We start from the raw sequence: 16,220 nt of genomic DNA, 5'->3' as shown, positions 1-16,220 counted from the left end.
CTGCTAGAAGAAGAACTTAAGGTGGCTACAGTTCACATGGCAGAGTGCTGAATAAAAGAGCTGCACAGAGAAAAAACACTAAAATTTGAGTATTCACATGGGCACTGAACAGTGCATGTGTGTAAAGAAGCTACGAGAGACTGAGACAGAACCACTGAAAAGATTAGGAGGAACAATCTCTGAAGATCACACAGGCCAGGAATTGTACTGTTCCCACCAGCCAAAGTAAGAAACCTACTAATTCACAGGACATGGGGTATAGTAACTAAAAGACTTTGGTCTCAGCAGCAGGGAAAACAATTAGCCTTAAGATGAACACTTCTTTGTTTATAAAAGCAAGACTCGAAAGGACAAAATGTTTTCCAAGAAACTTAATCATGTCTGAGAAAAAAGCTTATAAAAACTTATAGGCATGCAAAGAAGCAGGACAATATGCTATATATGAGATAAATCAATATAATTGAAACCAATCAAGAAATGACACAATAACAGAATTACTAGATAAGGATAACAAAACAGTTATTGAAACTGTATTTCATATGCTCAAGAAAATAAAGTTTGAAAAGGTTGAATAGAAACCTGGAAGATACAAAAGAGATCCAAATTGAACTTCTAGAAATATAATATCTGAGATGAAAAACATAGTGTACTGGATTAACAGCAGATTACATATTGGAGAAGAAAAACTTGGTGGAATTGAAGACTTAGTAAGAGAAACTATTCAAAAGGCTGCAAAAATTGAACAGAACATTGTTTGTTCTATTGTAGGACAACTTCAAGCAGCCAAATATATGTGTAATGGAGTCTCCAAAGGGATGAGAGAGGGTAGGACAGAAAAAACATTTGAAGAAAGAACGGCTGAAACATTTCCAAATTTGATGATCTTACGGAGAAAAGAAGTTTGACAAATCTCAAGCACAAGAAACATGAAGAAAACAACAGCAAGCCACATCTTAATCAAATTGCTTAAAGCTAGTGAAAAAAAGAAAATCTTAAAGCAGCTAGAAAAATAAGACACATTACCTAGAGAGGAACAAAGGTACAGATGACAGCATATATCTTGGTAAAAACAATGTAAACTAGACGAGAGTGGAGCAACATCTTTCAAGTACTGAAAAAGAGGGAGAGAGGGAAAAAAAGTCAACCTTGAATTCTTTACCTAGGAAAAATATCTCTCAAAAACAAAGATGAAAACAAACAAACAAACAAAACAAAGATGAACTCAGAAATTCTTAGGTGTGTACTCAAAAAAAAATTAAAATAGGTAGTTAAGTATAGGGTGGTTGTCCTCAAACGTTCATAGCAGCACTATTCACAGCGAAAAGATGGAAATGACCCAAATGGCCATCAAGGGATGAATGGATAAACAAAATGTGATATATCTGGAAATCTGCTACAAGAGTAGACTTCAGGTGCTTGAGATTATACTACATATATCTTTAACTTATCACTATCCAGTTTCATGTCATATTTTACTACCTCACGTATAGTATTATACATTATACATAGTATTATACAGTATTATGTATAGTACATTATAGTGAGATGCTCACACCACACACACACACACACACACACACACACACACACACAAGGTAAGTATGTGAAGAGATAGGTATGTTAATTAGCTTGACTGTCGTAATCATTATATATATATATCATCATGTTGTACACCTTAAACATATACAATTTTTATTAAAAATAATTAAAAAGTAAAATGAAAAAAGCAAAAATAAAAATTCAAGTTGCAAAACAAACAGAAACTCCCAAAGGTGAAGGCCACAAAACTTAAGAAAAGACAGATAACTTCAACTTCATCAAAATTAAAAACTTTTGTGATTGAATGAACTAACAAGGAAGTAAAAGACAGCTCACAGAACGAGAGAAAATATCTGAAAATCATATAGCTAAAAGGATTTAATATCCAGAATATATAATGAACTCTTATGACTCAACAACAAAAAGACAAACAACTCAATTTAAAAATGGGCAAAGAACTTCAGCAGACATTTCTCCAAAGAAGATATACAAATGGCCAATAAGAACACAAAACAATGCTTAACATCATTAGTTATAAGGTTAATGCAAATAGAAATCACTACAAGACACCACTTCACACCCACTAGGATGGCTAGAATTTAGAAAAACACACAAAAAAAGAAAAATGAGCATTGGTGAGGATGTGAGAAATTGGAACCCTGGACATTGCTGACGGGAATGTAAAATGGTGCAGTTGCTGTGAAAAAGTTTCGTGGTTCCTCAAAAAGTTAAACAGAATTATTGTGTGATTCAACAATTCCACTACTTAGGTATACACCCATAAGAACTGAAAACACATGTTCAAACAAACAAAAAAATTGTACATGAATGCTCATAGTAGCACTATGTACAGTAACCAAATGATGGAAACAATAAATGTCCATTAACTGATTAACAAAATGTGATATATTTGTACAATGGAATATTATTCAGTCATAAAAAGGGATAAAGTACTGACAGATGGTGCAACATGAATGAACCTTGAAAACATTACACTAAATGAGAGAAGCCAGACACAAAAGGTCACATATTGTATGATTCCATTTATATGAAGTATGTAGAACAGGCAAATCCATAGAGACAGAAAGCACATTAGTGGTTTCCAGGGGCTGGAGGGAGAGGAGACTGGGGAGTGAGTGCTTAGTGTGTACAGGGTTTCCTTCTGGGTGATGGGAATGTTCTCTAACTAAATAGTGATGATGGTTGTACATTACAAACACAACAAAAGCCACTGAATTGTACAATTTAAAATGGTTAAAATGGTGAATTTTACTCCAATAAAAAAGAGTGAACCCTTCCAGTCTATTTGGCCATAGTAGCATAACAAGAGAAATATGTTTTAATCTTTACTTTTGTTAAGAATAGATAGAAATGTAAAAAAAAAAAAAAGAGAAAAAAACCAAACAACAAAACAACAAAAAGGTAAAATAACTTTTTGTAACATACGGAAGTGAAAAGAACTCATCACCAGCAGACCTGCTCTATAAGTATTGTTAAAAGAAGTAGATGAATCAGAAGCAATGTGATGCCAGGTAGAAATCTGGATTTACACAAAGGAATAAAGAACACAGGTCATGGTAACTATTTGGTTAAATGTAATACATTTTCTTCATATTATTATACTTCTTTAAAAGATAAAGTAAAAATGATAGCAATTTAATGTGAGGCTTATACATGTATAAATAGAATATGTGACAATGGGCACACAAAGGCTGGGTGGTGATAAGTTAAAGATGTATATAGTATAATCTCAAGCAACCACTATAATAACAAAGAGCTACTGCCAATCAGCCAACAATGAGATAAAGTGAGATAAAGTGATAAAAAATATTCAGTTAATCCAAAAGAGGGCAAGGAAATAAAAGGGAGGGGGGAAGGATAGCTAGGACAAATAAAAAACAAATAGCAAGATAACAGACTTAAAAATAACCATAACAATAAACACATTAAATGTAAATGTTCTCCAAACTCCAGTTAAAAGTTGTATTTTGTCAGACTAGATTAAAAAGCAAGATACAATTATATATGTTGCCTATAAGACAACTGTAAGACATAAACAAGTTAAAAGTTAAAGGATGGAAAAACACATACCCTGTTAACACTAGTCAAAAGATGTGAAACTTTAAAATAAAAACTAAAAAATAACACCACTAAGAGAAATTAAAGAAGATCTAAATAAACGGAAAGATATAATGGGTTCATGGTCATAATATTCATATTATTAAGATGCCAATTTTCCTCATTTCGTCCACAGACTCAATGCAATCCCAATCAAAATCACAGAGAGCTTTTTTTTTTTGTAAAAATGATTATAGAATTCATATGGAAATGAAAAGGACACAGAATAGCCAAAAAGCTTTGAACCTGAACAGAGTTGGAGGACCAGTGCCACCTAATTTCAAGACATTATAAAGCTACAGTAATCAAGATGGTGTGGTACTGTCATAAAGAAAGACAAAGAGATAATTGGAACAGACAGAGAGAGTCCAGAAACAGACTCACACAGATTTTTAAACTGATTTTCAACAAGGGTCTTTTTTCAACAAATGGTATTAGAACAATTTGGTTTTAATATGCAAATAAATGAAGTTCAATCTATATCTTACACACTTTACAAACGTTAAAAATGGATCACAGGGCTTCCCTGGTGGCACAGTGGCTGAGAGTCTGCCTGCCAATGCAGGGGACACGGGTTCGTGCCCCAGTCTGGGAAGATCCCAGATGCCGCGGAGCGGCTGGGCCCATGAGCCATGGCCGCTGAGCCTGCGCGTCTGGAGCCTGTGCTCCGCAACGGGAGAGGTCACAACAGTGAGAGGCCCGCGTACCGCAAAAAAAAAAAAAGGAAAACACATATAAAAACACTGTGACCCTGAGTTAGGTAAAGATATTTTAGATATAACACCCAAAACATAGTCCAAAAAAGAATGAACTGAAAGAATGGACAAGATAAAAACTTCTGCTCTTCAAAAAACACTGTAAAGAAATGGGAAGACAGGCCATGGAGGGGGAGAAAATATTTGCAAATCATATAGCTGATAAGAGACTTGTATCTAGAATATACAAATAATTCTCAAAACTCAATAATAAGAAAACAATCTGATATAATGAGCAAAAAATTTGAACACTTCTCCCAATAAGAAACAACAAAGGGCAAAGAAGCACATGAAAAGATGTTCAACAATTATGAATCATTAGGGAAATGCAAATTAAAACTACAATGAGATACCACTATACACCCATTAGAATGGCTGAACTTAAAAAAGACTGACCATATCAAGTCTTTGCAAGGATGTAGAGGAACTAGAACTTTCATAGGCTGTTGGTGGAAAGAGTAAATAATATGAACATTTGGAAAATAGTTTGGCAGTTTCTTAAAACATTAGATACCTACTATATGATCCAGCTATTTCACTCCCAGGTATTTACCCCAGAGAAACAGAAGCATATGTTTATATAAAGACCTGTACATGGATGTTCATATCAGCTTTATTTATAATAGATAAAAACTGGAAATAACCCAAAATATCTACCAACAGGTGAATGGATGAACAGTTGTTGTAAATTCATACAATGGAATGTTACTCAGCAATGAAAAGGAATGAACTATGGACAAATCTTGAAATAATTATGCAGAATGAAAGAAGACTTAAAAAAAGTAGTGTGTGCGTGTGTGTGTGTGTATATGTATGTACATAACGTATATATTGATTCCATTTATATAAAAGTCTAAGAAATGCAAACTAATCTACAGTGACAGAATGCAAATCAGTGGTTGCTTGGGGACAAAGTTGTGGGTAGAGAGGGCTGGGAGAGAGAGATTCCTAAGGGGCTCTTTGGCGGTGACGCATGTGTTCATTATCTTCATTTTGGTGATGGTTTCATGGTTATACGTGTTGAAAGTTATATTGTACAGCTTAAATTTGTGCAATTTAGTTTATATCAATTATGACTCAATAAAGCTGCTATAAAAGGAGTATTTGTTTTCATTTTGAATATTTTTTAGCACTTTGATTTTGGCAATTCATTTATGTATAATCTCAGACATATTTTGAATAGCATATAAATTATTGTTAATTCTAGTATCAGTCATTTGAGTTTCATCTCCATATTATTCTCAAAAACTCCAAGCTAGTTTAAATATATAATCTGCTCAAAAAAATAGATTCTGAAAAACTTTCCTTCTCTGTTTTTTTTACCATCTATCATGAATAGTCTATTGGTATAGAAGCAATCTAATAGTACTATCTTTCAGCTAATTAGTTTATGTCATTGTTTTTCAATTTAAGCAAGCAATTTTTGTGAGGCAGACAAAAGTAAAATCCATGGAATATTTCAAATTATAACGCTTTTTTTTTCAATCTCAAGGGAAAAATTATATGCTACAGTCAGCACAGACCTTGTAATTTAGGGTACTGATTCTCCATATGTCTTACGAAAATATTTCAAACATACACAAAAGTACAGAACGGAATAATGAATCTATATGTACCTGTCACCAAGCTTCAATCATTATCAACATTTTGAGATTCTTGTTTTATCTATTGAGCTCCCCTCACCTTTTTATGGAACATTTTAAAGCAAATTCCAGGTATCATACCATTTCATATCACAGATATTTCAATATTTACATCTTTTTCTAATATGCCAACAGCTTTCTAAAAAATTGCCTCACACAAAGTTAATTATATTTCATTACCAGAACACTTAATTTAATTTCTTATGCTTCTTCCCTACAATTTGTATAGGGGTGTGTCCCATTTAGAAATTCTTGTTTCATTAACTGAAGTGCTCAGGAAGATGGTTTTTAAGAAAAGCAATATAAAGACATATGTATAAGTTTATAGGAATGTTAATATTTTTAAGAGAAATATTTTTGATAGGTTATTCTGAAATTAAAACAAACAGGAGGGATCTAGAACATATTAACAAACAGAGGTTCATTTGTTTCTTTAGTAATTCACTTATTTATATATCCTTCCATGGTTCCACCCAGTTCCAAGCCAGTAGTGGAGCTGGCTTGTAGCAGTTTGTGAGAGATGGCTGGTAAAGTTTTTGGAATTTTGTGAGCTGGTTGTTAAACATCACTATTATTAAAAATTATTTAGATTTTTAATAAAACAAATTTTATTAAAAAACCCCCAATACTCAAAAACTCAACAATTTTAATTTTACTATTATCTATGCTCTTCAGTTTACATGTCTATTGTACAATATCTGCGTGGTGGAAACATCATGTTTGCTACTGAGCATCTTTTCTCTACTCCATGTTTAGTAATGTTATGTTGGAGGCCTGAAGTTAGTCATGGTGGGAATATTTATGCCACAGATATAAGCAAATGCTACAAATTAGAACCATCCCTCACACCCCTGCCTGGACAGCTTGTTGTTAACAGTGGCCAGCACCACACTGCTTCCACCTTGAGCATTAACTCTGAGTCAGGTACTGGAATCACATGATATATTTCTTGTCTTTTGAAATTTGAGCATAATGATCCTTCTAATGTTACAGTATTAAAAGCATATTAAATAGAAGGCACCAAATAGACAAATGTGAATAGGTCTGTAGGAAAACAAATGCAGAATACATGGTATGTATTAATAATTTTTAATATATGCCTTTAAAGTTCCTTTATTATAAGATCCAAAATATTAACATAGAGAAACTTGTTATGCTGAAGCTCAGGAAATAAAGAACCCTAGGGAGGTAGCATCTTTGGTTTGAATTGTTTCATTACTTGAATTTTAGAAGCATATAAAGTGTAATTAGATAGTGATTAAAGAAGAAGATTGGAAATACTATATAAAATGTATATATATTCTTTAAATGATACAACAGAACGCTAAGAAAAATAATTATGAATCTGATTTTTAAAGAATAAGTATAATTTGGGAACTATCATATACCAAAGACTGTGAGAGCTTAAGTGTATACCAAGTCAAGTGTGTTTAATAGATAAGTGATTTTTTATCAAAGAAGGCAAAAAGAAATCTATTTTAAAAACGAGGTTTTAGTTAAAAACTTAAAGTGCTACCAAAATTTGCCAAACTTGTTTTGCCAGTTGATATTTGCAGAAATCAAAGCTTTGTCTGTCTAGTCTGCATTTATATTTAGTCTGGGCATTTAATCTCTCTTTTGATCTTAGGTTTTGCCATACACTTTAAGTTGTTTTATAAGGCTTTACCATTAAGTTAGTTTCATAGCTTATAAAATCATCTTATACTAGCGAACAGCTTATTTTAAAACTGCTCAGAAAATACATAAAGGAGTAACAAGGAATTAAAATGAACACTGTGGTTCTTTATATGTGTTTCTTTTATTTAGGTTATTTACCTCTTGTGAAAGCTGTGTTACTTGGTTCCTTTGATGTTCCAGGTCTTTTAGAACCATCGAGTTTTGTTTTTCTAACTGAAGCACTCTTCTTGCCAAATGGACACTAGGAGAATGGAATAAGAAAATTAATGCTTACAAATGAGGAATACTATCTCAAATACTCAAAATGTGTTTGTGTGCTTGAAAACTAACCATTTCCTAATAATACTTAAATATTAACAGGAAAAATATGGAGTCGAATAATATTTTCAGGTGTCAACAGTGGAAGACCAATATCCCAACAACTCAAAATTTGAAAGTAACATTAAAAATCTGCATAATAATGTAACTGTGATATATTGATTATCACAGTAATAGTTTCTAGCCCTTGCTATAAAAGTGGAAAGTTACATTATGATACTTGCTTGAAAAGACCGCAAGAAAGCAATTCACAGCTTTTCTTCATTTTTATAAAAATTTACCATTTACAAAAAAAAAAAAAAAATTTACCATTTACAAACAAATAAGGCAATTAGTTGAAACAGTAATAACCTTGTACTTTGAAAAGCATCAGTGTTTTCCTCAGACAACATAATGCATTTTATAATACAAAACACAACTGAATAGATTTTCTATTGAAAAAAGAGATGGAAAAGATGTCTGAAAAGTGGAGACAGATGTCTAACAGTAAAGGCAACAATTCTGTATTAAAAGAAACCACTAAAAGATCACACTGTGATCATCACAAGATGATCACAACTTATTGTACTGAGTGTAATCTTTAGTATTTTAAATCACATTAAATGTAAAATGTCCCAATTCTACTTTTAAGACATAATTAAGAAAAAAAGGTTTAGCTATAAGAATCATAAAATCATCCCTACTAACCACTGAGGCATAATTCTTTAAAATATCTGCTAATAATGCTGAGAACAGATGTTGCTCCAAAGCCCCTCTCTGTAATTCCAGAAACTTAAAAATTTAATATTTATCACATTTTCATATTCTATGTGACTTAACCCATTAATCTCTGAATTGCAAAATCTGTAGAAACTGAGAAGACAGATGTTTTACAATGACAAGAAGTAAAATATTTTTGTTCTAAAAGAAATTATAGGACAGAAATAATTCCATTGTATTTCAAATATTTCCTAACATCAGATAAAGGAATTCATACAAAACTCTGAAAAAAAATGCTAAATGTCACCCTATACATCTATTTCTAAGAACTTGTTATTCCAAATGAAAAAGATGAGTTCTTTTGTTATACAGTGAATTGGGTAGCTTATTTAGATATGCTCATATCTAAATTCCTATCCTTTCAACTGGCATAAGATTTTGCCTTAATAATCAGTTGGAGTCAGAGATGGAAAAGACACAGTCCCGTTTTCTGTCAGTCATTTTTTTTTTTTTTTTTTTTTTTTGCGGTACGCGGGCCTCTCACTGTTGTGGCCTCTCCCGCCGCTGGCGCACAGGCTCCGGAAGCGCAGGCTCAGCGGCCATGGCTCACAGGCCTAGCCGCTCCGCAGCATGTGGGATCTTCCCGGACCAGGGCACGAACCCGCGTCCCCTGCATCGGCAGGCGGACTCTCAACCACTGTGCCACCAGGGAAGCCCCTGACAGTCATTTTTTACAAAAAACAGCTTTATTGATATAAAATTTTCTTGATATGTAACTTATAATACCATAAATCCTGCCCATTTAAACTGTACAATGGTTTTTAGTATATTTAGAGTTGTGCAACTATTACTATAATTTAGTTTTAGAATATTTTCATTACACCCACCCCCTCAAAATTTGTACCCCTTAGCATAACTCCCCATCCTCCCAGTTCAGCCCTAGGGAACCACTAATCTACTTTCTTCCTTTATTGATTTTTAAGATGTTTGCAGTTTAAAGAACACTTATAACTCAACAATTACAAGACAGTCCAATTAGAGAATTTACAACAGTGCCTTATCTATAGAAAGTTCTGAATAATTGCATACACACATTTTTGCACTTCTCATATGGTGATTTCCTTAGGAAGTGCAATGATTGGGTCCAAGCACATGTGCATTATGAATTTTCAGATATTCCTCTTGAGAGGCTGTACAAATTTAAATTCCTATGAACTAGAATGAAAGTTCTCCAATGACAGAAATTTTTTAAAAATTCGTTTTCTAACGTATTCTAAGTGCCTTGGAGAATAGCTGGTACAATAATAATCTGTTCAGTAATAAACTGTTCGGTGAATGAACTTTATACAAGACCTCCTGTTTCTTTATGCCCTAGCCAACACTGGGCAATATCAATCTTTAAAAGTTTTGCTAACTTTACATATAAACAATAGAATCTTATTTTAAATTAAATTTGTGAGGTTAAACATCTCTACCTTTGTCAGACATGTGTATTTCTTATTTAATAAATTGATGTTTATGTCCTTTTACCATTCACTTCAAATCTTACCTACGTGGTTAACTCTATTCTACATCTAAATTACCTAAAAGTATCACGGCCTCCCAAAATCTCAACAGAACCAACCTATTTTCCATTAATGTCTACTCTGCTTAATGTCCCATAAACATGTTTTGTATATTCCTTCCACTGTACCTCTGTTGGTCCTCCAGTCTGGAGAAGATAGGTTATTCCACTGATTGGGAGCCCAGCTTTTTCTGGAAGGCTCTCTCTGAGGTCCACTTCCTCCATTTCTGACCAGGCCAGCCTTCACTGATCTCTATTCCTCTGACTGACATAGGCTGGCACACAATACAGTGCTAAATTATATGGTTTTAGATATTTCTTGATAGTCTTTCAGGTGTTCATCTTTTCTCCCCCAAAAGATACAATTTAAATGAAGACTTACCCTCTGTGGTGTGTACTGAACAGAGGGGGCACTTACTAAATCCTTCCTGACTGATTTTAAGTAAATTTTGCTCAAATGCTAGAATTTTGCTCAAATTGCTACAAACCATATTCCAAGGTTGCAGAGTCTCAATATTAAAGTACAACTAATGCTCAGCATCTAAGCATTGAACTAGTAATAAAAAAGAGCATAAAGTTTATAAGGGAAGAAGGCAAATGTCACAGATACCAATTCACCGCTTCCATATTTCAACCTCCTAAACTTTTAAATGTGGCACATTGATGTGCTGAGTGATTTGGTGCTATAGGTGGATTCTGTTTAGAAATCTGGGATATTAGAAGTCAGAAGACAGGAGGGGAGTTTAGTTTAACTGAAATTCAAAGCAAGACAAAAGAAGAATTGCTCAACTAGCTGAGTTTATGTCTCCTTAACGACAATGTACGTACTATGAAAACAAATCTTTAATGAGTTTTTTTATAATGAGTAACCATGGATACAGTTAGGGGAAATGACTCCTGCTAAAGTTTGTTTGTTTGTTTGGTTATTTACTTATTTATTTAGTACTGAACTCCTCAAGAAAGCACTGCTTTTACAGGCTCTCTGTTGGGACACGTAGGTACAGCATACAATTCTTCTTTGTAATTATATAACTGCCATGTGATTTTTACCTGCACCAACATTAAGTTTTACATCAACTAGAAACCAATACCACAAGAGTATAGTTTTGTATTTGAATTTTAAACTAAAACTTCACCTCTTATCTGGTAAAATTACTTCCCCAAGGGTTACCTCTTAGCTCTCTCAGCACCTCTTGACTCAAAATAAAAGTTATCCTCTTGGATTTGTCAATGGCAGTCAGTACTTCTGATTATCACATACAGTTTCATAGTAGCCTAGCCCAGGCAGTGTGAACATGGCTGACCTCCATTTATATCTGCGATATTAAAGCACAGTGGAGGACTGATGCTCTGTCCTGAGTCCTTCAATATTGGATGGTTCTCTTAGTATTACCAAAACTCCAAATAAGTAAGTGTAGGTACTTAGTTACCTGCTAATTAGTTACTTGGTCTGAAATAACATTTGGTTTTTTGCTCTTTTTCAGTTTTAACAGGTCAGAGTCCTGTCTCAATTAGCATGGCATGGAAAAATGGTTCAAAAAAAGGGCACATGGGCCAGAACGATTTCAGCTTCAGAAAGCATAAGGTTGCTCCCTGCACTGACTGCTTTCTTGGCAGTTACTGAGGACTAAATAGTGGTGCATTATGATTACCTATAGTTATATGAGTGTTTTTCTAGTTTTTCTGTAGGTTTAAACTTTCAAGTTGATCATGAGTAGATTAGCAATAACTTTTTAAAGGTTTCTAAAACCAACCCAAATGAAATAAGCAAAACTTTCTCTAAGGAGGAAAATGAGAACTCACACATGTGAGAATAAAGGAGATAAAAACAAAATTTCATTATGCACAAAAGTTTGCTAGGAAAATAAAAGCTTCCTCTGCTTTGTTTTTTCCTTTATTATAAAGATTAGTCTACTGTGAAAGTTTCAACTTAAAGCTCTTTATAAAACTAGACAGAAACTAAAACAAAGATCAATAGTATGCAGTAAATCTTGCAATTTGAAAGGTTTAAAAACCTTCAGAAAAGTCTCCACATTCAGATATGCCAAAACAAACAGAGAAGCACACACTAAGGCCACGTTAGTGCCTGGGTGCTACCCATTTAGTGTTACAGGTTAAAGAGCATAACCAAAACATGCAACTAGAAAATCTTGTTTGCTATTTTCAAAACAATCACTACCAAAACAAAAACATTACTTCAGATTTTCAAGTTTAGTCAAGAAGAGCCTTTTTTATTTTAAGCAACTTTAATTGTATATGCACTTTTAACTTTCCACAACTTTGTCCCAGAAAGCTTAACGCAATAGTTACTGTTCATATCTCCACTGAAAATTCAAAATGTGAGTAACCTTCTTTAACAATTATAATGTGTTTAAGATACACTTTTGGAAGTTATTTTTCAAACTAATTTTGAAAAATTAGTTTTGCTACTTCTTTATTGGAAACTGGCATTATGGTCTATGTCTTAAGAAACTGATTAATATCAAAGAAAGTGAATCTCAAAACTAGTTTCATGTCCAGGAGTTGTTTCCACTAATTATTTCAAGAGGTCTAATTAAAATTTTAAAACAAAATTGTTTTAAATGAAAACTCACCTTGTGCCTCATTAAAGTTTCTGGAACATTGGCTTTACCTTGAAAATCAACTGTGTGATCTATTTATGTTAAGAAACATTAATTGACATAAAAAACTTTTATTGGACACCTACTCTACGCCAGGCACTCACTGTGTGGTGAACTTCTTCACATCCATTTTCTCATTTTAATTTCATAATATACGTTGGGTGGCAATAGGTAACTAGTGAAAAATTTCAGTGGCTATCCAATTTACTAACAGCAATATGGCACTCAAAAACAGAAGGCCTAAAAATTAAAGTTGTGAATAACCATTAAAAATTACCTTTTTGAAGAATAGTCAGTGATATAAGAAAATATTCAGGGTGAAATTATAAGATAAAAAATTAAATTTCTAAGTTACATACAATAATACCCTAAATACATAAGAAAATATATGTATCTGTATACATTTTTGAATGGCTATCTTTGGACAGTAGGATTACTGGTAATTTTCCTAATATTCTAAAATAAACATATATTATTTTTATAATCAGAAATCCCCTCCAATTAAGTGTTACCCTAAAATATTTAATTCTGGTTGTTGAATATATGAAATTTTAAATCAAATTTAGTATGAATGGGATATATTGTGTAGCAGATGAGAAATAAGTTCCTTTGAAATTTTAATATATTTTGAAATGTGCTGATGTATAATGAAAACTTTATTATGCAAATATTTCATTTGCCATTATGACTGAGTTATTTTATAATTCACCTTAAGCTTCCATTGCTTTAATTTCAAATGTGACAAATTAAATATAGATTCTCTTGAAGGTTATATTGCTTTCATCTTAAATAAATTAAACTTAGAGCACAAAGCCATTGACTTCTTTACAAATATCCATTAAGAAATCAAATATGGACTTTGCAAACTTCAGAAATGCATCAGACGCTAAACAGGGATCTTCTTTGTCATTGGTTGATTTTGTGCATACAGTAGGCACTCAATAAAAGTTGTTCAATGAATGTGCAAAGGAATTCATAAATGTCCTCTTTGGCTATCTAGACTTACTTTCCCTTCACTCAGTTTAGATGACCTCAGAAGCACTTCCTCAAAATAACCCTCTGGTTCATCATGAGAAGAATGCCTGGCACCAGCTGGTAGGAGATATTAATAGCATGCCCATTAGGCACTTGTTCAAGGCACATAGATAGCTCAGTGATAAAATCTTTAGAAATATTTGGACAGTTAAGATTATTCAGAATATAAATCAGTTGTGGTTCCTTAAATCTTCAATCTCAATATTAAGAAATCAACATCTGTTTTGGAAATTCTTAAAAAAATAGTAAGATAATAGTAATAATTGCTTTCAATTTTAGAAGAACTCAGCATTTGGGGGCTAAAGAAAGAAAGCTTACAACAGAAAAATTCTTTTTTCTTCTTGTGACCAAGATTCTTTTGAAGGAATCAGATGATAAAATAGAGAAGAGAATGGACTTCCTCCTTCAAATTTCCATTTTTAGCATTTTACCAATCATTTGCCACTGATAAAAAAGTCGCTTGCCCATAAAACTACATTTCTATTCCTCCCTTGGCAACATAATGCTCAAAAACAGAGATATGCTGAAAATCACAAATTATCCTAGGTCACCCTCAGGAGGGACTCAGGGGAGAATGGGAATGGAATGGGACTATAACCGATTTTTTCAAGTAATACATAATTTAGAAATATTGCATCTTCACTAAACAGAATTAACCATTCCAACTACAATTTGACATCTGGTAGTCTTCTACCCTTGATCTGTTCAGTGTAACCAGTAAGAAACTTAAATTCTAAGCATCCTGTTGTTACTTCTCACAAAATGGTCTATATCTTACATCACTTTAGATAGCTGTTAAAGAGCCGTTGCCCTCTGAGCCAAAGTTTCTACAAAAGTATTAGAATTAAGATGAATTGTTTTTCTTACTTAGTGTGTAATGTCTCTAAACGTTTAAATCTATTCATGTAAAAATAACAGATAGCAGCTCTGAATCCTCAAATACTCAGATGAAGAGACAATTCTACTAGGTATCTTATACCATGCTAGGTAGGGACAATGGAGAATAAACAAGAATAAGATGTAATTGCTGACCTTGAGGAACTTTCCATCTAGCTGGGGAAACAATATGGAAAATGAGAGCTAGTGAGATAAGACAAATGCTCTGTTGTATGGTATGTGGAAAATAGACATTATAGGCAGAGAGATATACTACCCTCATCTGGGGTAGAGAGGTAAATAAGGCTGGAGAGGTAGGGCCACATGGAAGGGCTTAGAAGTCTGATAGAAACATTTAGATTTGTTATGGTAGCAAGCAGGGCTCTTTCTGCAAAGCAGGATGAATTCAGGTGGGAGAAAGGAGTTAGGAGTTAGGTCACTAGAAAACCAATTAACATAGGTACAATTTTCTCTTAGTATACTTTAAATAGTATCTCAACAAATAACTAGTGGATCTTCTAAAAATTTTCTTGGTCTTCACAAAGTGTTTTATACTTTCAATCACAGTATATATGCTAGCTCTATCTCTCTCTCCCAATCTCTTTCTTTTTCTCTCTCTCAAGTATACATCAAGGAATGTAGACAGGTGAATAAAAAACAAGTGAAAATAAAAGGAAGCATAATTCATTAATTTTAACCTGAAAATTGTTGGTACAAAAAAGCATTTGTAACTCACCTGAAATTAAGATGAAAATAAATTTAAAATGGTGTCATTATCACTGACTCCAATTCTAGGAAAATTCTAATGTACACTTACATTCTACCCAACATTAAACTCACTTAAAAATACATGAAAATGCATGATTATTACTTACTGTGTTTGTGAGCAATTTAATATTTATGCATACTAAGAATAAAGTAACTTTATTTTGTCACTCCACTCAGTACATCATCAAAAAGCACAATGTAATTACATTTAGCTTGAATGGATAAGTGAAATGAATATATATTGATTTTACCTTTGCTTTAGTCGTCTTTTGGCTGTTGTGGGAACATTAGCACCATAGCCATAAGAAAAAAGAATCCTTTCAGCCTCATCTTCATTTTCAACTGGAAAATATTGAAGTGTACAATGTGAAATCTTTTTTTTCTTAAAAAGTATGGCAGAAGCGAAAATAAAAGAGGTCATAATAATGAATTAAGGAGCATAAGAACATTTAAAAGGGCTAATGCATAACCTCAAGCAGACCATTTGTAAGCAGCAGCACAGTTATTTCGTAAAGTATATGCTTGCTTGGATTTGTTCCATCTATTTTTAAAAGGTTTAGTAAGGGACTGCATCATATGACACGTTAAGTTTTCTTGTTATAAAGCA

The 16,220-nt window shown here is 33.0% G+C and overlaps 1 protein-coding gene across 1 annotated transcript in view; it reads right to left on the bottom strand.

The window, feature by feature from the left end:
• Positions 1-16,220, bottom strand: part of PIBF1 (progesterone immunomodulatory binding factor 1) — a 199,467-nt gene that overhangs the window by 47,423 nt on the left and 135,824 nt on the right. Inside the window, exons 12-13 of the mRNA XM_065895935.1 lie at positions 15,865-15,955; positions 7,871-7,973 (exon numbers count right to left, since the gene is read on the bottom strand). Of these exons, the coding sequence (XP_065752007.1) occupies positions 7,871-7,973; positions 15,865-15,955 (194 nt within the window). The remainder of the gene's footprint in view (positions 1-7,870; positions 7,974-15,864; positions 15,956-16,220) is intronic.

This window comes from Phocoena phocoena, chromosome 18, assembly GCF_963924675.1.
Source record: "Phocoena phocoena chromosome 18, mPhoPho1.1, whole genome shotgun sequence".
Classification (NCBI taxonomy): Eukaryota; Metazoa; Chordata; class Mammalia; order Artiodactyla; family Phocoenidae; genus Phocoena; species Phocoena phocoena.
Note: the sequence above shows the minus strand (reverse complement) of the source record. Positions and strands in the feature narration are given on the sequence as shown.